Here is a 27,980-nt window from a genome sequence, read left to right on the forward strand (position 1 = left end):
GCAAACTTTTGCTTCCGAACGGCGCGTGGAAACGATTACGCGATACAACGACCGCTGCACCGCCACCACCGGTTATCACTCACTCGCGCACACAACACACCTTAACACTACATCTATGCTGCAAGTCACGCGGCAAGCGGGGTGTGGATAACAGAATAAAAACTCAAACGGACTATGACCGTGTGTGTGGTTCCATATTTGTTTGCGTCCCGGGGCCAACACGTGAGGGTCGCTCCGAGAAGCGCTTTAGAGAAAAGCGCTTCAATCACGGTTTTGATAATGCAATCCACTTGACATCATTCCCTGGAGTCAGCTGCCATCACTGTTCTGCTCCTCTTCTGCCTTGTCAATCAACGATAATTACAAATAATTCGTGGCACATGGATTCTATTTTCAACTCGACGCACGCACGCACGCACGCATGTAGAGTTAATGATGGCGGCCCTTCGCCGCTAAAACAGTCAATTCCACGAAACTTTACAATCGACTCGACTCGATAACAAACTCGGCAGACTCGTCGCTTATCCGCTGGAGAACAGAAGATTGGGCCACTTCTGAAATGCCTCGTGCCCGGTGAGGGCTGTTGACACGCGCCAACAATTACGAGACCCAAGGGAGCCCGAGCCCAACCTTCACGGGTGACTGCCGCGTAGCGAACTGAATTGAACATCTTTTCCAGTTCCCGCTTAGCACCTACATGCTGGTAGGTAGGATCGGGTGTGATAGCAACGGAACGCTTTCTAAGATAAAACCTGTAAGCAAACGCATCGTCCACCCGTTTGTTTGTTAACCCTCTTCCTTCTTCTTCTATTCGCACCACCAAGACTCGCGTTATCAGCAGAACGGTGCAACGGTATTGGTCGCAGCCCAGTCTGTATCGCGAGCTGTCAGTTCAAAGCAAACATGCTCGAATTCCAGAAGCCTTTGGAGAATCAAACAGACGACGACAACAACAAAAATCGGTGGCGTAACTTTCGCGACTTAATTACCCTTCAATTGCCTATTGACACCAATGCATCTAGCTTGGCGCTGTGTCGCCCGGAGCGGGACCGATGTCGCAATCCGGACAGTCCAGTGCCTCCAACTACGTAGCAGCTACCGAGTGGTCGATCTCTCACACGCACGCAACCGCAACCGGCGTAGCGATGTGCCTGGCATCGACATCAAATGTGCATTGCCTCAGTGATCCATCTCCTTCCTGGTCAGTGTTGTGTCCGAGTTGAAGCGATAATTGCCAGACCGGTTGCCGAAGTTGCCGTATCTGGACGTAGCGCTCTCCACTTGAGCATTACGATCACACTCACAGCGTGTCAGCGGCAGGGCGTGTGTGACACACAGCTTGAGTGTACCACGCGGCCGCAGAAACCACACAAGCCGGACCCGTTCGAACTGTCACCAATACCTCGGAAGCCGGAACCAATCGATGAACGGCGTAACCGCGGTTGTTACCAGCGGCGCACCCGTTAGGTGGTCTACTTGAACATCGGTTGCATAGCATAGTCCAGCATTTCACTTTCAAGCGTGTGTGGATCGCACTCGGCGCAAAGTGATGGTTAACATCGGTATTAGCTTGATAAGTGTCTAGAGGATACTTTGTGGGGAATCAAACTTTATAAATATCGCTTTTGATTACATTAGGACGTTTTGTAGTGGAGTTTAGAAATACAAATGCTATAAATGGTTCATTTCTGGCGTTCTATGCAATTATCAATCCAGCCTTGGTGTTCAAAGGTGATAATATCGGGCCGAAAGCGGTGCATCCGACAGATGGAGAACCCGTTATCGCGACATCCAACACCAAAACCATCGCGATGACACTCCAATTGGGTGGTGCGGTTTATACCAACTGACAGACCACTGTTGACTCCCCCCGGAGAGAGTCACTTCAGATGGACAAAAAGACGGAGCGAGACAGCAGGATTGTGTGTGAGAAAAGGGCGTATGCGTGTTTGTCCGACAAACCGACGGGAATAAGGTGGATACCGCTTGACCATTGACCGCATGATCATCGTGTACGTTACTCCTCTCGATACCAGGTGGTGTTGGGTTGGTTGGCAACACACTTCAGCTGCCGGTCAGAATCGCGAAGGACACATTGGTCCCATATTCTGGCCGAACCACAGACCAAAACACTCATGCTTCCGTGTGCCACTGAATGCTTTTAATGAAGTGGTTCCAGGCATCACGGCGAGAGCGTTCAGATGATTTCGCGTCTAATGAGATACGTCGAACTGCAATTCTCCTCCGGCTGCGGACTACTGAAGCATCAAACCGCAATATCAAGGGATCACCTTAGGTACTATACTCCTCGTCCTCGAAACACAAAGGTCATTTGCAAAATGGCGAACACAATACAGTGTTGACATCTCGGCGAGCGCACACGGCAGAGCGCACAATCCACACGAACTCTCGTTCATTACGAGGTTTCCGACGCCGCCAGCCGTGAGGCCGCGCATTCCCAGCTCCCGCAGCATCTACACCCTTTATGCGAACGCGGTCTGGTCTCGGGAGAATTTCTGGGATAATTACGAGCTTTCCAGAAAATACCGAGCGCACCGACGACCCCACTCACTCAACTCACCACGACCGCTGCACACAACATGACCATGGTAAACCGCAACCGCATGCGACCATCGCGATTCATCAGCACCCGAGGGCACCCGAGGTTTTCTCCGGGAAAACCACAAAACAGACCACCGTAGCCAGAGTCAGGAGGCTACTAACTTTGTTCGAGCGATTCGCAACGGGTACGGAATGTGCAAAAATCGCAAAAGTTAGTCAACTTAATAATTCAAAAACACACACACACAGCCCAACGATTGAGTTAAAAGCAACCTGCGGGCGAGGAGAAGCATCCGTCGAATGGGAGGAAGCTTCAGTGGCGTCCCGTGCCTCGTAAAGCATCGGTACGTACCCATCATCGTGCCCAGTGCACCTGTTATGTGCTAGTGTCCCTTGGATCTCCACCTTGAGCGAGATGAGTGACTCATTTTGAATGATTTATGCATGGACTTGATGCATGTTTGCGTTTGGTGTGCCAAAATACAAAGCTGCTACAAACGTTTACCGCTTTTCCGGGCACAGAGTTCACGTTTTACATCATCATACAGTTTGCTGTAAAATATCTTGTTGCCGCGGAGGGAGCGGGTATTAAAAGTCATATCAAATGAAGCTGGTGAAGAAAAAATGGCAATTCCCAGGCTGGAACACAACGTGGGGTCATATATGCCGGCAGTTTCATGTTGATTAAACGTATTTAACGACGAATTGCTTCAATATTTTTTTATCGTCGCCCAAAACCACAGCCCTAATGTGCTCCCAGGGGATGACCATGATGCGTTCGGAGTTTGAAGGTAATTGCATCAAATATTCAAACATCAGATAGTGTTTCCAATGTGTGGATGTCAACGACGATACGGCGAACGATGTTAACGATACTTGCAATGCGTTAGCTACCAGATTTTTATATTATTTGACAAAGAAAGATTACACAAAAAAATTTGTTGATCTGTACATTGCATTCTTACTTCATGCAAAAACTTCTTTAAAAATGTAACATAACATTGATAGCCAAATAGAATATCTTTTTTATGTATAAATCATCAATCATACAAACATTTAAACGTAGATAGAAAGCATTACGTTAACCAATCTACTCTGCACTGCAACACTCTGAAACACAAACTAATCGAAAATGAAGCAGTAAACATCGAACACAACACAAACGATTCAAACGATCGGCGAAAAACTTGCTGGCAGGGCCAACCGAAACGTAAGCGCAAAGGGTTTAGAAAAAGAAGACAACCGTAATACTAAGCATAACTTACCCTCGGCACGGTGATATTTATCAGTCCCCAGCAGATCTTCCGCAAGCCCCATCCTAGCTTTCCTTGTTTCTGTTGTTGTTGTTGGTGTTTTAGTTTAGGTTTTATGTGTTTCGTTTCGTGACGGAACGGATTTTTTTTAAGTTTTTTGTTTTGTTTTCGTGTGGGTGAGTGCGGGTTTGTGTTTATCGTTCACATTTTGTTTTTTTTTGCAAACAGTTTGCCATTTCCGTTTTATGATAGTTTTGTTGCGTCGTTAGCGTTTTTTTAAAATCATATTGTCAAGATACAGCCCCCCGCGGTCCCCCGGTGGATCGACATGTTGGCAAATGTGTTTCGTTCGGTTTCCCAACCATAACAAAGATAGAGATAAAAACATTGGGCAATCGATTATAAGGTTCGGTTTAAGGGGATTAAATTCTTGTTGGATTTATGGGATAAGTTTTAAATGGCTCTCAACGGGCCGCAGCCAAGTGTTTGTTAGTGTATGAGTATGTTTGTGAGTGAGTGGATATTATTTAACGTTTTTTGAGGTCGCGAAACATTAGCACAGTACGACAAAATACAGGTAGCAGTAGTAATAGTAGTAAAAGTAGTAGTAGTGGTAGTAGTAGTGATAGTAGTAGTGGCAATAGTAGTAGTGTTACACAAAATTGTAGCAACACAGCGATAGGGAGCGGTGACAATAGGACGAAGTATTACAAATAACGATGAGGTTTAGCGAAAAACGTTCAGATTGTCAGCCGGACGTGTATGACCAGGTTGAGAAGATAGCGGAACAGCAAAGAGGAAAGAGAAGAAAAGAAGAAGAAGAAGAAGGAGAAGAAGAAGAAGAAGAAGATAAAAGGTGTAAAGACAGAAAGGGGGAATTATAGAGGATACATGGTTGAAACATTAGACAGTAGAATGAACGATAATCACTACGGTGCAGCTGGTGCTCGTTACAGTAGTTGCTGTGGCAAAGCTATCCCTCGATCGAAATGGTGCTGCGTATAATGGGTCAGAGCTGTGTTCGAAACATTAGTCGAAGCGTCGGGTGGTCGATTCTTGCTCAGAACTAAACGAGACCAAACTAACGCACGAAGACGCTTCCCATTGATGAGGGGTTGCACTAATCGAAAAACGTGTTGCAAAACTTGTGTCGTCAGCTGGTGTCCCATTTGTCCGCTCGGAAACTTCATCCCTCCAACGCGTGAGAACTTAGTTCGAGCGCATTGCGCCAATACCAGGCGCCTCCATCGATGCCATACTGTTTGAAACATTCCGTTCATCTCCTCCTCGACAAAAAACTTCGACAGAACCGCCCACGGCATTTATTGGTGTTGCTATTGCACACCAAAGCACACCAGACTATCTTTACCTTTCGAGCACGGTTTACGTGCAAGCTTCCACTGCGTTTTAATTTCTTAAAGAAACGTGCCAATGTAAATATTGCATTGGAATGGCAAACGACGGAATCTTTAAAACGCATGCCGTATGTTAGAAATGAAAATATGTTGAATCGTGAAGCACGAGCTCTGATCAAAGCAGAAAAAGATGCAAGCAAAACGGATGCGAGCGCATTTTGCACATTGAAACCAGCACATCCCGACTCCGTCTACAGAGGTTGAGAAAAACGTGCTGAGGAAGGTTAGTTCAATCGACGATGGAAAATATGTTCGACGCATTGAGAAGCGCATCTTTGATCGATCGCAATCGGTCATGGCATCCAAAACGTGCAAAAATTTCCAACGAATCTCACGCACGCAAATCCGGCCGATGCAGGATGAGCTGAGCAATGCTGCTCGAGTCGTACGTGCCGTACGTCACCATACCGATAATCGTCAACATTGAAAATGTTACGACCGATGCTTAAACGCTTTGTTCGCATTTAAATGGCATCGAATAAAAAAATACAACAACTAGATCATTCAGTGTGCGTGGAAACTTTAAATTAAAAAAACTTTACAGGTTGCAATAACATATTTGTAACAACCATTTTGCAAAAATCCTCGCGACACATCGCAACGGGTACAGCGCTTACCGTCGGCTAATAATAAGCACTGCTTCGAATCCCTTCAATTAAACCAACATTCGTATCGCCGTAAAAGTAAGGACGGCTCTAGAGCCTTTAATTAACAACACAACCACCGGATTATGGCGCTGCGCTGTTCCGCAACCGTTCGACACCCCACCGCAACTTTACTAAATCAACCACCACTGAAGGGCCCTGCTGTCGCTGGTGCGCCAGTATGCCACATCACAACCACCACGATCGAAAATCCCTTTCGCTGTAGTTACCTGTGGTGAAGGTATTATTAGCGAAATGGAAATACCGCTCTCATAAACTGCCATGCTGCACGCTGCGGAGTATTAATTATTTAACCGTTTTATTTTCTGTTCTGTGCCTTGGCTTCGCGATGAATCGATTTTTCCGTTTCGCTTCCTTTGCTATTGTCCTTTCAATATTGGCAAACAACCCGAACAACAGGTCCACAGGAAGCACGGCATCAACACAATGGAGCCGCTGTTGCTTCTGCTGCTGCTGCTTCATTATTAAATCTTTGCTAATTCATTTGTTTCTAAAAGCCACACAACAAGGACGACGACGCTACGGGCACTTTCTGTAGTTCCCGAAGCGCAAACCGAAGAGTTGATAGTTGCAAAACACATCGACTACATGGGCCTCCATCGTTCCGCTTCGTCGGTGGACGTAAGCGATTGACGAAAAGTTTCTCCAATCGATGGACACAAAACAAAGGAAATCCTGGTCGGTTGAAGAAGCACTTCAACAGGTAGATGGGGTGGTAACAGGTCCTTCGAGAGCCTTCCACCGAGCACAGCTGTGTTTAGCGAACGGCAAAGCTGCTGCTCAATCCGTAAGCGCTATACTTTTTGATCCGGAAGACGGGTTCTATCCCTCGTGGAAACGAAACAGTGTACGGAAGGGACCACGTGAATTATTCATTAAACCGTAAGACAAAGAGAAAGCAACCCACCAATAAAATACATAATTTAATCACTTGCCTTTTGCTTCCTTGCCCGCTATGGATCAGTATCGGTCGGTCGCGAATCGAACGGTGTTGTTTGACCAAACACCCCAGAATGGGGATGCCAAGAAATAGGGGGTGAAAAATTCATTCTAGAAATCATAAGAATCGCTTTCATCCTCAGGCAGGCGATCAAGTGTAATGAAACTTCTCACCAAACCTCGCCCACAACCATTTGTTCTGGTTGACCTGATCTAAAGATTTCCCATTCTTCTTTCTTCTCAATATATCACACAGGATCGTGATCGAATTCGTGTCGTTTATCCGTTTACCCTGTGCCTCACAAAATCACTAATTTCTCCTCGAACACGTTCGTGCTAAACCTATTTATCATAGGGATAGAAATAGGATAAAATCGAGCGGAATGGAGTGAATGGACGAGTATTTTCAATCTTTTGCCAATTAGCACCACCACTCCCATCCTGATTCGACCGGCACATCCATTAATCAGTGACAGCAGCTGAAAGCCACAGTCAAACAGATGGCGGGGAGGGGCGGGGTTACAGTTGCTTGAATTAGCATGATGCCGTAGCAACCGACAAACAAATGACGTTCGTACACAAAAACCGCCCAGCAGATGTGTTCGAAAGGTGTTATGACTTCGACACGAAATGTTTGGAAGGAATTCGTAAGAATTGATCGTGCATTCTTTATCGAGCTCGCTTGCCCGGAGTATTTGATGCAAATCAAAAGGTCAAAGAACATGGAGACGCATGGAGGCGCATGGTGCTGGCTCGGATTAAAAGGGATATTCGCTGGGATTTCGCAATCAAATCGTTACCCTCTGACATCACTGTTGCTTGAATTAGTTGAACACAGCTCTGACACTAGCACTTAGTTTATGAAATGAAGTCTGTTCCACATTCCGTTTCTGAAGCAAAACACAAAACATGAAACCATAAACGGATTCAACTAACCGGGTGGCAAATATTGGAATGTGCACATCGCATGAACGGTGTTACAGGAATGGTAAAATCATAAACTATGCAAATGACAGCAAAAGGAAACTCAAGACATCATCGAGTCCGAGAAATGGATGAAAGAAATGAGTTGACCACACTATACAACATCCTACACAACCCCGTATGTGCCCCCAGATCCTGCATCAAAGGTGCAAAACAAAAGGTTACCGCAATTCATGTTCATGTTCCTACAGCTGAATGCTAATGATGCATGCTTCTATGCTTTCCCAGTAAACTGAGGCCCAGTAACGGTGGACGAAGTACGCAAAGATGTGCTGAAGGACTAATGCTGAGCTGAGACGATGAATGACGGACCAACTACCGAATGAAAGGAGCGTAAGAACAAATCAACCAACACGTACCGGCTTTGCTTTCCTAGCGTGTTTGAGCATTTTCCAGCCTGCACCACCACCCCCACAAGCACCGTCGGATGGAGCGCAACCGAAACACGCGTTGCGCGGGCAATGGTTATGATCACGGGTGATGCGAATGATGAGGTGAAAGGTTTCAGAACCGGGACGTTAAATCCGTCTGCCGATCGACGTTATCCAGCCCGATATGGGGAGCTTGGCGTGCTAATGCCGCACGATTTTCATTCCGACCGGAGTCGCGCCAATTTAGATGCCGCCCATAATGATGTCGTCTGATAAATCGATGCTCTCTACTTTGTTCGCGAGTGTGCGTTTTTCCGCTTTGGTTAGTCGATTGTTAATGCGCTTGATTAGTAGTGTGTTAATCCAACCGATGAGTCTACGGTTGCTCTCTAGGTCTATGGCTCCGGCAGGCAAGCAGCTAGAGGTTAGAATGCCACGACTCCAAACCAGTAGTTAGTGAGGGAAAATTGTGGTGTTGAAAAAAGGGACAAATTGGCGCACTTTTTTTATTCTATATCGATCGCAGTTCGGCATTCTGCTAAACCACCAGAGACGACGTGATCCGCATAACAAACACCCACATACACACGCACTAGCACTAGCCACTTGAACTGCACTTTTGACGCACTCGTCCCGTTTTTCCGGGAGTTTTCCGCTTAATGAAACGCGGAACTAATTAGACATACAGGCACACACGCGCACACTGACCTTGGGTTCCTATTTGTGTCGAAAAGGAAGGTGTTGAATCAATTGAGTGATCCGACGGTCTCTGAAGCGCCTGATAAAGCTACGCACGTTGGCCATCTGCCAATCATAATGGCGTTATTGCTTCGTTCAAAATCGAATCGTCCGTTACTCCATTGAACACCCCGCCTGGTGGGCGAACGGCCCAAATGGAACTATCGGTGTGATGCATTCACAACTACCGCCGGCTGGCTGCTGGCTGCTCGCATACTCCTTCTCCCGCTGCACACACTACTAGACGGTCGTGTTGACTGACAAATGCGACCCAAACCACGACCACATTATTGAAGCGTCCAAAGGTAAACAAACATTAGGCCACCAGCACCATCATCACCACTACTACCACCACCACCATCGAGCGGCCACTCGAATCGTGAATATTTGGTTTTTGGCCGGTGGATCCCCGCACTCTCCACGGTTGAGATGGACTTTCATCTTTCCAATTTCACCGTTCTAACGACGTATCGTCAACTAATGATTTATAGCGATCCGATGATGAGGTGACGACGATGTACTTTGCCTCGCTCACACCACGCGAGCATACGCGAGCAGCCGTATTGACAGTACCGACGATATCGAACGACGCGCTGGCGTCCATTCGGGGACCCCTTTCGATACTGAGAAACCGTTGATAGCGATCTGTGACACGGTCTAGCCGCTTCAGTTGCCTCGCGTTATCGTTCTATCGCCGGCAAGCAACACTTCGCAGCAATGAAGCGAACCGTTCGAACATTGACGCACATTCAATTCACAACAAGCACACACAGCTGCATTCGCATACACACACTCCACACAGATACAGGAATTAAAGATAAACACAGAACACACATTTAGTCATATCCACCGTGGCACATCCAATCAGCGACATCAACACACATTGCGCGCGATCTGGCGGCAGCTACTCGAACGCCAACAATACTTTCTCTTCTCTAGCTCACACTCGCGCTCATCCGCGTTCGCCCGTTCGTGCTCGTTGGACCACCCACCACCATCAACAACAACAACAACACCATCCACCACCGGAGGAATGCTGCCCGGTGCACGGTTTGGTTACAACAATATTTTAAACATCGAGATGCGTTAGCGTTACGTTTAGATCTGCAAAAAAGAAATAGAAAAAGAAAGAAAAAAAAAGGAAGGTACAACCAGACACCAACCAGATGTGAGGAAGAAAAAAGAGAGAAAAGGATATGGGGAATTAAAAACGTCACTTATTCGTTAAATGCAGCAATACAACATTGAAAAAGCGATGAAAGGTGAATGAAAAGAGAGTTGGTTTGAGGGAATTACAGATGAGAATGAGTTATCCAAATGCTCTTACTTGTGTAACTACTGTTATGTGTCAAGTTAAGCCAAAGGAAAATGAATAAAATTTAGATCTTGACCAAAACATGCCGGTAAACCGAAATTATCAACTTTCAATAGTTTTACAAAAGAAGCATGTGATGCGATGTGAGTGTGAGCGAAAGAAAAGTGGTGCGAATGTTCTCAGCAAACTTTACTCGAAACGTGAAAAAAAAACCAAATTGGAAAGCCCGCATTTTGTTCACGCCTTCACCAGACGCTTTCTAACACCCTTTTGACACACAAAACATTAAAAACACATCATTCCCGCGCTTGATCACTTGATAATATGCTAACCCACCGGAGAACCTCACTCAATCAGCCCTGTGTGAACCCGCCATTGTAAAAATCGGCCACGACCACGAAAAATCACCAAAACCCATTTTTCCATACCCGCCTCCATCAGCACCACATTAAAGCACGCGAACGGGCCTCAAAATTATGGCGCAAGATTAAATTCAAAACGCAAAGTAGAATTGAATGTAATAACACTAAACACTGCACAGACGCGGAACCCAAAACCGTAGGCATGTCGGTCGTACACGGTTCTGGTCGGGCACAGACCCCGCTGATGCCGCTCGCAAACAGCTAATCAAATTTCCATTTATTACATCCTGCGTGTACGATTCTCCTCGTGCTTTTCTCGTGCTACGGGAACCAACAGCAACGCACGCCGACAAATGCTTTTGGGCCAAACATGGGCCAAGATTCTCCGATTGGTTGTACTGTAGCGAGCGAGAAAAGTGGTTGGGAACCAGCAGGAGAGAAAAATTTACTAAATTACTTCAACACACATCTCGTCACCGTTTCAAGGGAAAGCTTGAAGCAACGAACCGGTGCGCTCGGTTTTAATTCACGTTTTAGTGAGTGGCCGGTATTGTTGGGAAAGAACGAGAGGGAGAGAGAAAGAAAGAGACCGAGATTCCTTCGGAGACCATTTACGATTCAACATATCACGGCACGCAGCCCCACATGCATGTCTGACGGCGATTCCAGTTTCAGCGCCATCGAGAGCAATCGGGGTGTAAGAAGGCAATGGTTTGCATAAATTATGTCTCTCTCATTCTGCCTCACCGTTTTCCACTGGGAACGTTTACAACGGGGTCAAAGGAAAGGAACTGTTCCAACTCGCTCGAGTGCTGTTAGTGTTGAAGATAGGACACGAGCAAAAAAAAATCCGGGTTTCAACACTTACGGTTCAGAAAACACACCCAAAAACCGCCAACGTGGAGAAAGTGAAGCGAAACACTTTCAAACATTAATCGAATCGGAACCGAGGACCGGCCGGTACCTTTTCGGCATCCGTACCGTATCCACAAACCACCACACGATAACCGCTGCTTGTCTTCCCATGTCGTCTTCCTTCTCTTCTTGCCTTGCCGGGGATTCTCCATATTGAGCTCCCTGGAGAACCACCGAAGTTAATTTCCGTCTCGGTGGTTTTTTGGCGAGGCACAAGTTTATTAATTCATCTCCTGTATGATGAAACACGGATCGACCGGTGTCTTCAATGTAGGAATTTCATTTTGAAAAAAATATGTTTATTCCAACAGAACTCCCGAGAAGGTGAAAGCATTAAAGCAGCTCGCTCCCTCGGCCATTTATGAAGGTAAATTCGATACTTTAAATATGAGCTACCGAGAGTGGGACGAGCGGGACGAGCGGGACGAGAGACGAGAAAAAAAAAGGACAAAGTATGTCCGGCTTTGCGTCTGCCCACTTTGATAATCCCGGGCAACCGTCGTATCACCCACCGACTGGAAGCGTTTGAAGGATTTTTTTTTCTTTTGCTTTTTTCCGCTCGTCCTCACGAACCCACCCTAGGTTGCTAGGTGATCGAAGAATGAAAAGGTCACCAACGTAACGAACACTCGGCAGGACCAGGAGAAGGACCAGAGCGAGGGTGAGGATAGAAAAGTTTGAAAACTTCACCTCGCTTTTCGGTTCGCTAGCAACCCGCGTCGTGATGCCATAACCGCTGGGAGTAGGTTACTCATCGCCCGCTACCGCCGCTACCACCGCTAGCGGTCGGCAGTGGCTTTGTAATTTGCCCTCCGGGCGCCCAGGGGTCGACTCGTTGAATCGAGGATCCCCGAGAAGTCCGTAACCCTTGGACTCGACAAATGGGATCGGAAACCGAACCGGTTACTACTACCACGAGCACGAGTTGTTCGACAAAGAATGATCCACCGGCGACGAGGGCGACGTCGACGACAACGGGCGCGGTTGGATGGATACACCTTTTTTCTAGCTACCCATTAGAGCCCAGTTCTCCGGATTTTTTTATTTATTTATTATTATTTTTTTTTTTTTTGGGAGGTGGTCGAGGGTCAAGGACGCTGGGTTGCTTTCGTTCTAATTGGAATGAGTGCCCCTCTCAATAGATTTCAGATGAAGAGGGTCATACACATCGCAGATGGAAACTGTCACATCAAAGCCAAACCTTTACTGCTTTACGGAAGATCCCAAGATATTTCTATCTCTCTCTCTACACCGAGTTGTATTAAGACGTCAGGCCGGGCATTACCTAAAGGATTTCAGCTTTGAGCAGATTGAAAAAAACCTCAATCAATGGAAAATCAGAAGAATGGTTCAACGTCTACACGTCGATTTCATTTACATACTACTCTTGCTGGCGATTATGAAAATGATTTTTGATGAGAATGACCGCAATATCTACATCGACCAGAAATATCAATAACACAAGCGGTAACATGGCGAACCACGAACCCAATCAGGTCGGTGTGCAGCTCTACCTGTCTATTCTGAATCCCAATCCGAATTACCCCGGCTCCCGAATGGACGATAGCCACCACCAACCCTCCGGGAACAGAACAGTCTGTGCGTGTGAAGTGGATTGATATACGACCCGGACCGGACTTGGGCAATCAATTTAGCTCCGTCAAGGGCGACACGAGCGACGGCGCGCTTCCTTGCGCCCAATGCCAGTATCCCAACAGTATCCGATTTAGGGTTTCGGATCAATTCGTTCTTCGCTGCGGAAATGCGGATAATCCTCGCCACAGCGGGCGCCCACTCAGCAAATGGGACTAAGCTCATTTGCAATTCCCTTAAAGAGGGTTCCAGGGGCTCGTGAATTGCCTTTGTTCCCCTGGGTGGAGATGAGGAAGCAAAGATGAATTCAACGTCAAACATGAGTGGCATTTTGGGATAGGTTTGTAGCGAATTTGTAAACAAAAAAAAACAGAGAAACTTCCAGCACGAAGTTGATGAAATAGAGCGCTAGTGCACTAAAACTGCAGTTTGCCTTAAGCCTCTGTTTGGATCCGTGATTGTGGCCACTGACGGGATGACGTCGCGCCAGACGCTAGCGCTGTCATCTCACATTTGTTTAGTCTCCTGGTTCGTTCTGTTAATCAGACATCACATCACTTGTCTGGACAGAAAAGAACTGGCCTCTCCTCTTCCTCCACCAAAGTATTTTGTCGCGTTTGTTGTCAACATCCATCACCAGATCGCACAGGGAAATCATTCCCCACGATCATTACCCACATTTATGCGCTCACATATTGTGGAGCTTTCCCATGCTGCCATCACTGAACGTTACGCGCCCACTCACTAGCAGCTGACTGACGCTGATGAGCGTTAATCAAATCACACACCAGAGCCCTTGCTGCCAGGGCTGGGGAAGTCATCAGCATCTCTATGAGCCGTGTTAATAACAGGGCCCTTCTGCCTTGAGAGGCCAGCCGCTATAAACAACCAAACACCGAACGAACGAACGAACGAACGAACCAACGAACCATAAGGGACCATAATCCAGTGTAAAGAGCCCAGCATCAGTGTCGCCCGAGTGCCGGTTACCTGAACGTAGCATTTAGTACCCAGGACCGTGTGTGTGTGTGTCACAACAACTAGGGACGTCCGCACACACATAAAACCCATCAAGCCTCTCTTCTTACTGTATGCCGCACACCAGGACAGTACCAGGCAGGCCGGACCAGACAGGAAAGCTGGAGACCATTGCATTTCCTCCATTTCCATTGCACCACCTGGCCGGACCAGACCAAACACATGTCGCTGACAGTGATTTACTGTGATGGCGTGAGTCATGTGGCGTGGCCCACATCTGTATGTTCACACACGCACGCACGCACGCACGCACGCACGCACGCACACAGTTACACACGAAGGATTACTTTTTTGCTCCAATTACCAACCGGGTGGCCACGCGGGCGACGGGTTTTCGTGTTTTTAGCACCCTCGCCAGATGGTACCAGCATTGTTTCAGCCGTATTTTCACGCCACCAGCCTCATGGCTTTTTCCCATTCAAAAACATGTAAATCATGCTCCGTCGAAGGTGGTAACGGCACCGATAGCGAGAGAGAGAGATCCTTTTTATGTTTTTGGTGCAGCGCAGATTCCAGAAAAAAAGCAAACTCCATGGGATTGGCACAGCGCATATATGGTACGGGGTGCGATGAAGGGGGCGGCTCCATCGTCTGAATGAGGAAAATCCTTTCATTTTGATTCACAAAACGAAAACGAAAATACACACACACCAACACCAACACAAACCAGCTGTTTGCTCTCGGCTTTCAACCAGAAAAAACAATTTCCTTTTGTGCGGTTCGAGGTTCCGCATAGTTTTTGGGGTGGCACATTGACAGCACACCGTCTTCATCGGGATACCCTCTTCAAACCTCCTCCCTTACCCTTTACTACCACCGTACGGCATGCGGCTGAATGGAACGAGACGAACATCATCGACAGACCCGAGACCGAGCAGGCAAGGGATTCGAGGAATCATTCATTCAAACCAGAAAAAAGAAAGATGCCTCAATCCAAGCTCACTCGTGAAACCCACGTCACAACCTGTCGCTTGCGACGACGACGACGACGAGGACGAGGAAAAGCTTGCGATTTTCCGGCAAACACCCAGCGCCCACTTTCCCAGCGCCAACATTAATGCCAGTGTGTTGTGCTCCGAGCGGAGCGGAATGCGAATTTCCAAAAGGATTCGCCCGTTTAGCGTCCAGCTCGTTGGGTAACGTAAAAATGCAACGTAACACACCAACACAACCACCATCACCGCCCGCTTTCGAATGTCATTCGCTCAATGGGTAGAGAGACAAAAAAAGCCGAGAAAATTGAGAAAAATAAATCCTTGCTCCAAGCTGCAAGCACTCATGCCACTCAGGGCGCTTTAACAGGTTGCGGCAGTCGTTGGCGTTTGCAAACGGCCAAAAGCGGCAAAAACCGGTGCCCGCCAGACGCCACACCAGACACGCCACACGGTCACGCGATGGCCACACGCCACGCGAGCCACAACGACCAACGGACATAGACGGATAGATTTGGCTTCCGTTCAAATGAAATCATTCTGGTAATTAAGTGTGAACCTGGCCGGACCTTTCGAGGGGGGAGGAAACAGGAGCTACACATCCTGAACACTACTCGGGTCTTTCTTCCGAACCTTTCGCAATGAGACGGTTTTCCAATTTAATTTTCCGCATTTTCCAACCACCCCCGAAAAAGGACTACACCGTATATGCGAGTATGCGTGTGCGATTATGAACATGAAATCGGCCAACGAGTTCGTGTGGTTAGTATGCACATTTCTGCTCTCTCTCTCTCTCTTTCTTCAACTGACTGAAATTGTTTTAATGTTCCTTAAAATGTTTATAAAAATAAAATGGAATCCAGGACGAGAGCTGTTTTGGGAATGCTGCTAGTGATCCTTCTAATGCGAGATGATTGGCGTGATAGTACCGAGGGAAAGTCCTCACACTCCCACACTCCTACGAGAACCGCAGTGCCGCGTGACTAAATTGAAAATATTCAAATTTTCCGATCCACACCAACAGTCCTCCTCCTCCCCTACGCGCTGTTCCGGTGAGGTCAACGACGGTGACGGTGAGCCGACTAGATTGAGATTAATGAGCAAACACGGTACGGTCACGAACGGGAACACGCGCACCGGTCCGTCCGTCTAGTTCACTGGCTGTGTTTTATGGTTCACACGCTACCGCTATACTTTTATTGAGTCACAGCCACGAAACATAGACACGAAACAGAAAAAAACAATAAGGATACGGCCATCATACAACCTCATACATTTGGTAGAATATACGCTCTACCATCACACACACACACACTCTCGAGAGGGAAACATTTTTCACTTGCCAACTCCTTCACTTGCCAGATCCTGAGAGACGCGAAAGTACTCACAGGGAAGCAATTTATTATCGGCAAAGCAGTAGCAGTAGCAATCCAACCAACAGCAGAACATCCAGCGAACGCACGCCACTGTGTAACGGTGTAAGCACTCTCACCATCGTAAAAGGAAAAGACCCGGGAGAATGGCACAGAACGGGTGCTCATCAAAAGGCTCGATAATTCATTTGCATGAGCGGCGGAAAATTGGAACCAACGAATTGTGACCCCTTTCTAGCAGGAACACCAGCCTAGGTGCCGATAACACACACACACTCATACACTCAAACACTGCACGGGTTCAGCGAAGGTTGAGCCCACAAAAAGGGGACTCCGGAAAACCCCGGCACCACGATGCCGATGCGAATGCCTTACCCAGTGGAAAGAAAAAAAAACATGTCTCCCAAATAGCTTGCTAATTGAATTCTGCCTGAAGAGTGCTAATTGATTAGTAAGTGGTGCTGGCCCGCACCTACTCCCACAAACGTTCTCTCGCACCATCCATCCTTACGTGATGGCGCTAACGAACCCCGAGAGTCCAGACCGAAGGAAAGCGACACGAAATTTCCCTTCTGAAAACTGGAAATTTCAATTTGTAATCTCGAGATTTTCCATTTGTTTGACAAAACTCTCACCATCGCGAGCGTGCAGCCGGCCGGTCGCAATCGTAAAGCAGGCAGTGGCCGAGCTTTACAAGATGCCTCACTCTCACTACCGCTCACTCACGTTCCGCCGCTTTTTTAATTTACTTTTAAAATTTTTCGCAAAAATTAAAATACAATTTGCGCGCAGCAACTAACGGGATATGAAATATGAGGGTGCCGGTGGCCTGGATGATCCGTTCTACCACGAATTCCAGGTTCCATCGTGTCCCATGGCGTCCACAAGAGAGAGAGAGAGAGAGAGAGAACAAAGTTCATGCCACCGAACAATGCTTTCAGCTGCAGAACCTTCATCTCCTTTGTATGCCAAGCGCATATAGCGCACCTTATGCGCAACATAAATTTACCTTTGCGAGACCCAACGGGGTGTGGGGAGCATCTGAGTAAACCTCCGAGCGGAGGGTAAGCTTTGGCCATAAAATCACGTGAAAACAAATGTTTTTCAAATGCGCAATAGCGTGATCGCACAAATTAATTAATAATTTTATAATTATTTAGAAGAATGCCCTGTCAGTCATGGAAAATATGGATACGTTGGCAATACGGTGGAAACTTGCACGCCAACGCCCGACATTGCCGTTGACATCGTAATTGAAAATTTGCGCATTCATCAACCTAACCGGACCGGGACGCCAGTTTCAGCATTTTCCAGCGACGAGAAACAATCACTTCATCACGGTATTAACTTTAAACCAATTATTCACCAATCCGTCCGCGATGTTACGCGAGAACAGGAGCGACGCGCAGAAGAATGCGAAGAATCAGGCCCAGGACTGATGGTTAGGCGAGACACATCAATCAACCTCCCGAACCTGGCGCTCCCATAGCCCTCCCCGAAAAATGGATACCGAAAATGGTAAGGGAACTTTATTAGTCTCGCAAGACCGAGAGACGTCCATGAGCCTCCATCGCGGCAGGACTGTGGAAATACCTTTGCCGCGCGACTGCTGCGACACTCGCACACAACAAGTGAGAAGCATTCAAACTTTGGGAAATGCTTGATTTCATTATAGAGCTCATGGAAAGCAACCAAGTCACGCACTAATCGTAAAACGCATAACGAGCGGTTTTAAGTGGAAAATGCGTTGAACGAGATTACATGAATAATGTAGCGGGGGGAAGGACCTACGCGTAGCATCCTCGAAGCGATCGAACAAGCAAATTAGTGCCAGCAACACTTATCGATGTGATGCGAATCGAAACGAGTTCCCATAAATCTCGACTACCACAACAACAACAATAGCAACGAAGACGGTCCTGGTGAGGACATTTCGAGTTTTTCGGCGAAAAGCCTCATCGCACCCATCCAGCGACACCTGTTGAGCATGGGTAACCGTGGTCGCTCCTGCGCCCCCGGAGGGTGCAAAACCGATCATCATCGCTCTCGCTACCTTTCGTTTACCTTATTCTAATCCAATTATCACCCTGAAAGTATCCTCCAAAGTGCCAGCGATGCCGGGGCCATTACGGAGTGACTCCAGACGAGGCAACGACACTACCACACGCACGCGCCCACGCACAAAAGCAAGCAGTCTGCAGAAGGACGTTTGTAGCAGCATCTTCTTAACCGGAAAACCCAAACGGAGCTCACTGTCACAAAATTGGATCCCGAACCGGATAAAGGTTCGATTGCTTTAACACCTTTTGCTATACACTATCATAACATTTACCACCTTACCACGCCGGTCTGGCTCGGAGTTCGGTGAGGATAACAATCAAACCGATATTTGAATTCGATTACCGGAGCTTCCTCCCTTTAAAGCTACCAGCACCGCTATCTCGCCGTGAATAAGGGAAAGCGATCTGTCTGCATCGCTACATCCCATTCTTCCCACGGTTTGACTGTGATTTGTGCTCTGATCAAATACAGAGCGTAAGCATCAGATTTCCAGGGAAAATTCGATTCTCGCTTACACTGCAGACTCGCCACCACCTCCCCACAATCACGTTCCCTCCCCCTTCGGTCCGCTCATCACCATTTCCATAATCGAAGGGAAATTGATCAAATCGTCGGAGAAACGGAACATCATTCCCCAGCGCCATACGTAGCACAAATCGTAACGCAATCACCAGCAGCAGCAGCAGCAGCAGCAGCACAAGGAGCAGCGGATGAGCAGAGTTCCCTTTTCCTGCCATCGGAAAATGATTGCGATGCAGAAAGTATCTGCCTTACCGTACCCGAAGCGAGCGAATCGAGTAATCAGCTACAAATTGGTAATCAATTCATTTGCCTGTACCATGAAGCAACAACACTGTGCCCGAAGGCGACCTGATTCTGCGACCAATCTCGGCAGCAAACGCCCTGGAACGAGCTTAGTAAACGAGTGGCGCTACGAAAGCGATTAGTAATTATGTAGCATTGGACTATGTTGTTGTTATGGGATGGGAGCGCTGCTGCTGTGGTTTGTCGCTGAGCGGAACACGAACCGCCACTTGTTGAAGTTAAAGTCCATTCGCCATGGCGGCTATCTGGCAACATCTAACAGCCATATCAAGCCACGTGTTCGGACAATCGCAGTCCTGCCCTTCGGTCTTTCTCGGCAACCTCAAGGCATAAAGGCAGACGCTTAATCCCGAATTGATCAACACGAGCCAAAAGCTGTATTGTTGCCGCTTCATTAGCCTTCCCCAGCCTGCCTATAAGCCTGCCATTAGGATGCTGGTCCAGACCCGAGAAAAGCGCAATCGTTCCGGCGAAACAGTCTGTGTGTACGTGTGTGTCTGTCTGTTTGTGACAATCACCAAGGCAAGGCATCTGTCAGCGCCATGCGTGCCCATTCGCAAGGAAACGAAGGGGAGGAGGGTGAGGAACTAATAATCCTCGTCCGTGTCCCAGCTGCAAATGAAGCCAGAGCTGTCGGCAATGTTCTTGGCAGCCAGGCAGGCTTCAGTTCAGTCAGACAGTAGTGGTCCAAGCTTACGCATTCGTTCGGAAACCGTACTATTCGCCGAGTCAGTAATATCCATTGCCGTTCCATTCGCTTTTCTTTTTTTTGTGGGAAAAGTCAGGCCAGGGGTCAGGGGTCAGCCGAAATCGAATCGAGTGGCGGCTGTTGTTTCAATGTCTCCACCAAAAACCTGTCTCTCGTCTAGCCAGTTCCGCGTTGACACTTTTCCGACGCTGGCAAACGCGCGAAACGCGCGGAGCGACGGAGAGCCTTACGGTGCCAGATGAAATCGATGAAAAACGCTCTTCCCTTTCCTCGGCTCGTTAATCTTTTATGCTGGCTTCGGCTTTTTAGTGTGTGTGCTCTGTTTTGTGTCCGCCTTAAAATCACAGCTCAGCAGCAGAAAGCAAATATTTCCGATTCCGCCTGCCGCACCGTGCCGTGGGGCTACCAAATGGCCGGAAAGTTCCACGTGAACGAGCACCGGAGTGGATGGATCTGGTCGAGGATTTGGTCCGGATTTTTTCCATGCTTTCAAGCGCCACCATGCTTTTGGCTTTTTTACTTTTGGAGAGCATTTCCTTCGTGTCGAAACCACATTTCCTCTGGCCTGACAGACGCCTGATAGAGTGCACACGTGTCGGTGCTGACTGGAACGTTACTCAGGTGAATCGAAGGATACCGAGCCCTGTGGTTCCCTGCCTTCTCCTACTGTCTATCTCTCTATCCATCAGCTTTTGAATCTATCTGTCGCTGCACGAAGCAAAAAACCCCGACAAAGGAAACCGAGAAAACGGATGAAACGCTTCGAATGCTTTTCTTCACCCATCTAACGATCAACGATGGCCAAGCCAAGCCCGGTGGCGTTTGCTTGGCGTCTATCAAATTTGCCACCATCACGCTTGGCTCGTTAATCAGTCGGTGGAAAGCGATGCGAGTGACAATCACATACGGTATCCGGTTTTTCGGGTGCCATCGTCAAAATCTTCCGGAATGGATTTAGTCAACCACAGAAGGAGAAAGGAAAACTCGCACATTCTTTGGCGTCTGGAAGAAATTCGCCAAAAATCCAAGGACGAATCCATGACCACGTCAAAAAGGAAAGACGGAGAAAAAACTTTCCGAAAAGCCCGGCCCCCCAGTGGAGAGGTCCATTTGCTGATGAGCTCAAATTGTTTTCCACCGCTGATGAGAGCCGTTTTTTTTCTGCGTAAACCTTAGGCGAACGCAACAGCTGGAAAGAAAGCCATTACTGTCCACGGCACTGAAGCTTTCGAAGAGAGATCGATCGCATTAGTCCCACTTTGCGCTGCTCTAGAGTGCTCTGCCCACAAAATATTGAACATCCTCGACGCTTGAGAAGGCGATCCACACTCTTAAGTCGTCTGTATTCTGTTTCTTCTATTTATTCTAATTTTGTGATTTTCAGAATTTTGTCTTGCACTCCGGATCCGCATATTCATAACGCAGTGTTCCGTTCCGCATTTTTTTTTTGTTTCGGTCAACAAATTAACAGAAACACATTGCGGCCTTCCCCGAATCAGGGCGCTCTCACTCAACGTAGTACCGTCTGCCATATTTCATATCCGGCAAAAGGACCAGCAGCTCGACCCGACTTACGGATCGTTTTGTATGCTAATAAGTGCTTACGTTCATGATTTTTCCACCCCTCGGGATCTCAGGAAATAGAAGCAATCCCTCGCTGCCACGGTGAGTTTCGTTTCTTTTGCACTTAAAACAAAACACTAACGCATTTCCATGCGCTCTGTCTTTTGCATTTTCCCGCACGGAACACAGTCAATCTAAGCTCGTCCGTTTCGTTATGAGGTCGCGCGTAACCAACGTGAGCGTGAAAGATCATTTTACGCTACAGTTCACCTCGGTGCGGTGGAATCAACATACCATCAGCATTTCGCATTGAATCTGGGTTTTTGGGGTACTGCGCCAGCGAAATTCCTTCAAAGGGAAACCTTCAAGGAAGTGGCAGCTTAAAGCAGTGTCGCACAAAACCGAGACGTTGCTTTAAGGATCATAACACTACACACCAATGGCCATGCCCAGGGAGTCAACAGCGTCTATCGAACTCTTTGAAAAAGTGTAGTAAGACCCAAGTGGTCGTTTAACATAAATTTTGGCTTTTTATGAGCCGCTTCACCGGAGTGGAATATCATTTTTTTACAGCAGCGGCTAGGAAAATCGGAAAATCTGAAAGTAACTACGACCACCGGAGAGACCGGTTGCTTGCGCCTGTGTCGCTAATCAATTTATTACACACACACACACACACACACACACACTCATGCGGACATCCGATCGGGGACCGGTACATAATGTGGCGTTAACAATGGTTAGGAACAGCAGCCGCCATTAGTGGACCCAGCTTAGCTCAACAACCATAACAAACCGGCAACAGACCCCTCCACCCCTCCCTCTACCTATTAATGCAGTGGCCTTCCTACTCCCCCCCCCCCCCTCCACCCCAAAAAGGCACCATAAAATGGTCGACGCTTTTCGCGTTTGACAGTCTAGCGGTCGGTGGTTACGTGGCTTGATGTAGCTCATCGCCACCCCGCCCGAAAGCATTTGTGATGCGATTTTAAGTATCCCCGCACGCATCCAGCCATCCAGCCATTTTAATGGCCATTGATTACGCGAACGTGTTGGTCTCCTCGTCCGGGAACGCCATAGCCCGGGCGAACTGCTGTTCAGAACAGCACGAGAACATTCTAAACCAAATTGCGAATGATTTCGATGATTTCGAGAACGATGACGGTCGATGATGAAATTGCAGCAGAAAAGAAAGAGGATGGATGGTAATTAAAATAAGAATCGGAATCAAGCATGCACAACGGTCATTTGCTGGACCGGTCGAACAAAAGAAAAATGGCTTCCTGGTCAACTGGAGAGAAAAAAAAACACCTTTAATGGCACACTACCGGGGGGAGGGGGGAGGGGGGGTGGGAATCAAACAGAACCAACAGTAAACCAACAGCAAACATCACATGCTCTCACGTCCCGGGGTGGCTGGGTTTTATGGCATGCCGGACACAAGAGCTGTCCTCCCAGAACGTACCACCCCGCAAAGGATTTTGCATAAGAACACATCAAGAGCACGGATATAATAACGGGAAAACTCCCTGGACAAGCACAAAGGATCAAACACGAAACGGGAAATGGGTTGAAAAATGGATGAAAATGGCGCTACAAGGATTTTCCCACACTTACACACACACTCTCTTATACACTCTACTCACTTGTTTCATGTTGCTGCACCGCGTCCGGTAGAGTGCACCGTAGGTTGCTATGGATTCCGGTGGCACTGCTCGAGTTGGTGATCATCGATGCCCATCGCTCGTGCCGTCGAAGAATAATCGGGGAATCACGGCGGGATCACACACGATGCAAAATGGACGGCGCTCTCGAGGATCCTCCTGAACGAGCGGATTGAACGGATTTCCGAGATCGCAGCGTCACCCCGGACCGTTGCGGATTCCTTTCAACTCGCGAGCCGCGTTTTTCACACAAACGGCAAACATTCCCAACACACCGCCGGGAGCTTCGGTTTTATTTTTTGATACGCTTTGTTGCACATTTGTTGTTTCACACTCGGTGGATGGGAATTAAATTTTGCCTTCTATTTGTCACACGTTAATCACCTTAAATCGACACATTTGGTGTCGCTCGTTTAGCACATGGCGACCACTCCGCCAAACCTCACACACAAACTGCCGGGTGCTGTGGAAGGAACCATGGATTGCTATTTAAAAAAGAAGGTTTTACACTTTTTATAGAGGGCTACTACGATGTAACTCCAGAAAATTAATAAGGTTTTTATCTAACAGAATCCTACTTTCAAACTCTGGTGACTGTTGTAAGGTTTTGCTATAAAAATGGTATACGTCACATTTTACTTATCCATCACTTCATGAGTAACCTGCATCGTAAAACAGTAAACTAATCACGCAGCATTGCACCAAGGCTGATGGGATGCCAATAAAACGAAGAAAACCTGCGTCAGCAAAACACTTATTAAAATAACAAACGAGAAGACCCCCACCAGAGGGGGAGGGGGAACTAAGCGATCTAACAAGTCAACAATCACCAACACACGCACGCAGACAAACGTCAAGGCGGGTAAGATCTCACCGTCAACGAATCGAAACACGCACACGTGCTACCCGATGGCGGATCCGCGACCCTGATCGCGACGCAATCGAAAACGATCGCATACCCGTTGCGTTTGCGCCTCCACCACCACCGATGTCTGGCACGCTGAAAACAAACACCAGATTACACCATCACCAGCACAATCTTCTCCCCACCCGCAGCTATTGCGTTATTGCATTCGAGGGTTAACGAGGACCGACGGCCATACCGCAGCACGCACGCTGCTCGCTGCGCGGGGGCCACGCTTTCACCAAACTCGCACAACACAAAGAACGGCCACTCGGAAAATGCGGGAAAACGGTTCTTGCTCTCGCCCGAACGGCGCTGGGCACCCGATATTCGGCTTCCCATTCGTCGTCTCACTGTCTAGCACCCTAATCGGCGCGTACACCCGCAAAGCACGACGACGACGACGACGACGACGGCGACGATGGACACCCGATCCGACCCGGTGATCCCGGGAGGTGGACCACCGCACCACCGTATCGCACAAATTTTCTTCGATTTTTCCCATTACTATTTCTACCGGATTTGAAGGATTTATTGTCCGGGGCATGTCATGCTAGCACTGTTTGACAACCGGATGTCGGGGTATACTTTTGTAGATGCCGAAGCTACTACTACACTACTGCGCTCTTTAACAATCGCTGGCCTGGCTGGCTGGCTAGCTGGCTGGTTGGTTCGCTCATCATGATAGCTAGCGTGTTCCCAGGGTATGTCGCTCTCGGAACACGCGCACAATGGAACTGAGGGCGCGTGGACCAGCCAGCCAGCTGCCGACCTGTGCCGAGCTGGCAATTGATCCGGACAACGCGGTGGCGGTTCGCTCGGGCCATCGATACCGACGAAGACGACGACGACGATGGCGAAACGAATCGCAGTCGAGCCCCAATCGCTGTGGTAGCGTTTTTCTTATCACGTATCGTCGCTTGCGCCGGACGGAGCATGCCAGCTATCGTTGGAAATTTGAAATTACCGACGCGCTTGTTTGTATCTGTGGTGTTTGTACGAGCGGAGAGAATTCAATAGAGAAAGAAAAAAAGGTCTAGAAAAATAAAAGACACTAATTTTTCATTACGTTTTGCCCGTTCTGTTTCTACTACCTTCCGCAATTCTATTTATGTTGCCCTCGGCAGCATGTCACTGAATGTTTATTTTGGTTCACGCGCAGGACCTTTTTTTTGACAAGCATTGTGTCGTCTTGCGTCACGGTTCGGTCTCCGACTTCACGCACACCATCAACGCTGTAGTTTACCGTTATACTGTACTGTTGGCCAACCCATTTCCGTGCGGTATGTTTGTTGCGCGCTGCGGATACAACAGTACAGGCCCACGACGACGCGGTCACAGACACGATTTTCACTTCACGAACACGAGCCCGGAATCAGCTGGAAGCGATGATGATGATTTCCACTCGGAGGTCTGCGAGTGCACACACACACGGACCGATGTTGAGGCCGATGATGATGATGATGATGATAATGATGGGACGCGTCCGTCTCTGACTTTCATACGAAATGAAGATGAGCTCGAAAAGATGCACAGCTACAACACCCACACTGACAGACCATAAAGACGGGACATGATTAACGCGAGTTTAAGCGATTTTTGGAAATTTTAAAAATCCTTTTTATTCACTGGAATGATATGATTGATGTCCGTGCATTGGAACAATCGCTGCGGTATTCCGCCCGGGAAAATGCCAACTCGCATTTGGAGAACTCGACAATCGTGCAGCGTTTTGCGCTTCTTTCAGAGAGATCTGTAGCTGAGCGCTACAGATTGGTGTGCGTCATGCGGTGCTCATCTTGCTGAGGACTTTCGAAGCGCGTGTTTATGTTTTTGCTCTTTTCTTGCAGCACCACGAGGAACAGGTTCTGCGTAGTGGTGACGGGGGAGGGGGAGGTTAAGTCACTCTAAAGCTGCTTTCACATCGAGCGCGTTTAAACGCCACTAATAGACGCAGCAGGTTTTTTGACGCAGAAAACACGGTTGTATCACATCAAAATATATGGAAGTGTTCACGCAACGCACCGAAAGCTATTTTTTCGAGCTTTTGAAGAGCTTAAAAGTTGGCGTTTTTTTTCGGATCTGTAAAAATCTACAGATTGTGGCAGGTTCTGAGCCGACTGTAGCAGGCTACGCAAGCAAGCCAGCGTTGCCCTTTGGTTTTGCAATTTGTTTTGGCAGGAATGTGTTGAAATCCGGGTAATAACTGTTTTGCGTTAAGATTAAACTATGTATCATGATTTGATAAGGTGGCGATAGTGATATGGTACTATTTATTCGTGTATTTTAAATCGACCTTCACGCAACCTAGGTGTGAACAATAAATTAAGCTTGTGCGTCAAAAAACGCCAACTTTGGCGTTTTTAAAAACGCGTTAGATGTGAAAGCAGCTTAAACGTCAAAAAACCGTTCGCTACTGTACGGATCCCAAGCTGCCAAAGTTCTCGAGCTCAACTGCTGAATTCCCCCAAAGCGTGTGTCCTGGAAAACGTGTCGGAGAGATTTCTACAACAACAACAAACATCTTTGAAAGTTCCACGTAAGTAAATAGCATTTTCAGTGATTTCCTACAAGCGCGCGCGCGCGTTGTTCCTTTCTCGAATTCTGTTAGATCTATTCAAAATTCCCGCACATGACTGTTGAACATCGGTGGTGCCTTCGCTTCGGGTTATCACTGGTGGGGCGCGAAGCGCGTTATCTGCTCGCTGTTGTGTTCTCGCGTGCACTCCACGCTCCCAAGTGACCCGCGATGCGAGCCAGTTGTTGTAAGATGTTGGATTTTAATTGGCGTAAATTTAATCGTTTGCCTTCCATCGCTATCGCGTGCTATATACATATACACTTGTTGACGCTGAGATTGTCAATATCTAAACGAGGCGGCGAATAGTTGGAAGGCGGTTAAAGCGGTTAACGCATAACAGTAGGCGGCAGTCAACATCGTATGTGAATTTCTTGTGGGTCACATTTAACCAAAAACGATAAGCACAATTCTCGTTGACTCAGATGAAGCTATAGCACAACACGTGTAGACACAAGTCGTTATCGCCGTTAATGGTGGAGAATCCAGTGTCTGAGCAAATGAGCAGCCTTCACTGTTCTCAAGTCATTAACACACGCCTGCGAGTGTCAAACATCCCTGATTGTCTTGCGTCTTTAAACACATTTGCGTCCCGCGAAATGATGTAGTTTAGCATCTCCACCCTTTCGAGTACGGCTGTTTAATCATCAGTCAAAGCCTCAAGAATGCCTTCTGAATGATGTAATCAAATAGCGTGCAATTAAACCGACCTTTTCATAAAAATGTACTTCAGAAAACCACGCAGTGCCTCGGTCCCGTACTTTATATTCGACAAATAAAATGTTAGCAATTTCAACAAGATTCACCACACTCCCGAGGGTCACAATGACGTCTCATCGTAACAGTTTCAGAAGAAGAAGAACCAAGGACCACCTCCTTTGCCCCTTCGGTCGATGTTCACGCTCTGACACGTCAAGGCGATAATCAAGCAAGCAGCGCGCGAGAACGCTGCTCGCGACACGATAGGACGAGAGATGAGCCACGTGCCGGATGGTTCGAGGCGAGTTATGTTAGCAAAACTTTTCGCTCCTTCGCTGCTTCCGAAGTGCATTTAATATTTATGAGCTGCTACACCTTGAGCTGGTGGAATCTTTCGAACGAACGAACGAACGCAAGGATGATGTATCCCGGGTGTCTCTTTGCCCAGTGCGAACCGAATTCCAGCCAGCCGGAAAGAGTTCCTTCAACCCCTATGTTCTTTCCTGTCCCTTTCGCTGTTTC

General features: G+C 47.8%; 2 protein-coding genes across 8 annotated transcripts in view; one reads left to right on the forward strand and one right to left on the reverse strand.

Moving 5' to 3' along the window:
* Window positions 1-25,558, reverse strand: part of LOC125956028 (transient receptor potential cation channel trpm) — a 56,655-nt gene extending 31,097 nt beyond the window's left edge. Inside the window, exons 1-4 of one of the 7 annotated variants that reach the window (XM_049687470.1) lie at window positions 25,428-25,558; window positions 23,662-23,740; window positions 8,691-8,906; window positions 3,828-3,896 (exon numbers count right to left, since the gene is read on the reverse strand). In XM_049687470.1, coding sequence (XP_049543427.1) covers window positions 3,828-3,896; window positions 8,691-8,723 — 102 coding nt within the window. In that variant the 5' untranslated portion in view covers window positions 8,724-8,906; window positions 23,662-23,740; window positions 25,428-25,558. Of the gene's footprint in view, window positions 1-697; window positions 3,461-3,827; window positions 3,897-8,177; window positions 10,032-23,259; window positions 23,763-24,769; window positions 24,897-25,427 lie in introns of those variants that run through there. The other 6 variants (XM_049687467.1, XM_049687471.1, XM_049687472.1 and 3 more) reach the window with 6 other exon arrangements.
* Window positions 25,559-26,593: 1,035 nt separating this feature from the next.
* Window positions 26,594-27,980, forward strand: part of LOC125957263 (5-formyltetrahydrofolate cyclo-ligase) — a 5,390-nt gene continuing 4,003 nt past the window's right edge. Inside the window, exon 1 of the mRNA XM_049689846.1 lies at window positions 26,594-26,720. The gene's annotated coding sequence lies outside the window, so the exon portion shown is untranslated. The remainder of the gene's footprint in view (window positions 26,721-27,980) is intronic.

Source organism: Anopheles darlingi, chromosome 3 (genome assembly GCF_943734745.1).
Source record: "Anopheles darlingi chromosome 3, idAnoDarlMG_H_01, whole genome shotgun sequence".
NCBI classification, from domain to species: domain Eukaryota; kingdom Metazoa; phylum Arthropoda; class Insecta; order Diptera; family Culicidae; genus Anopheles; species Anopheles darlingi.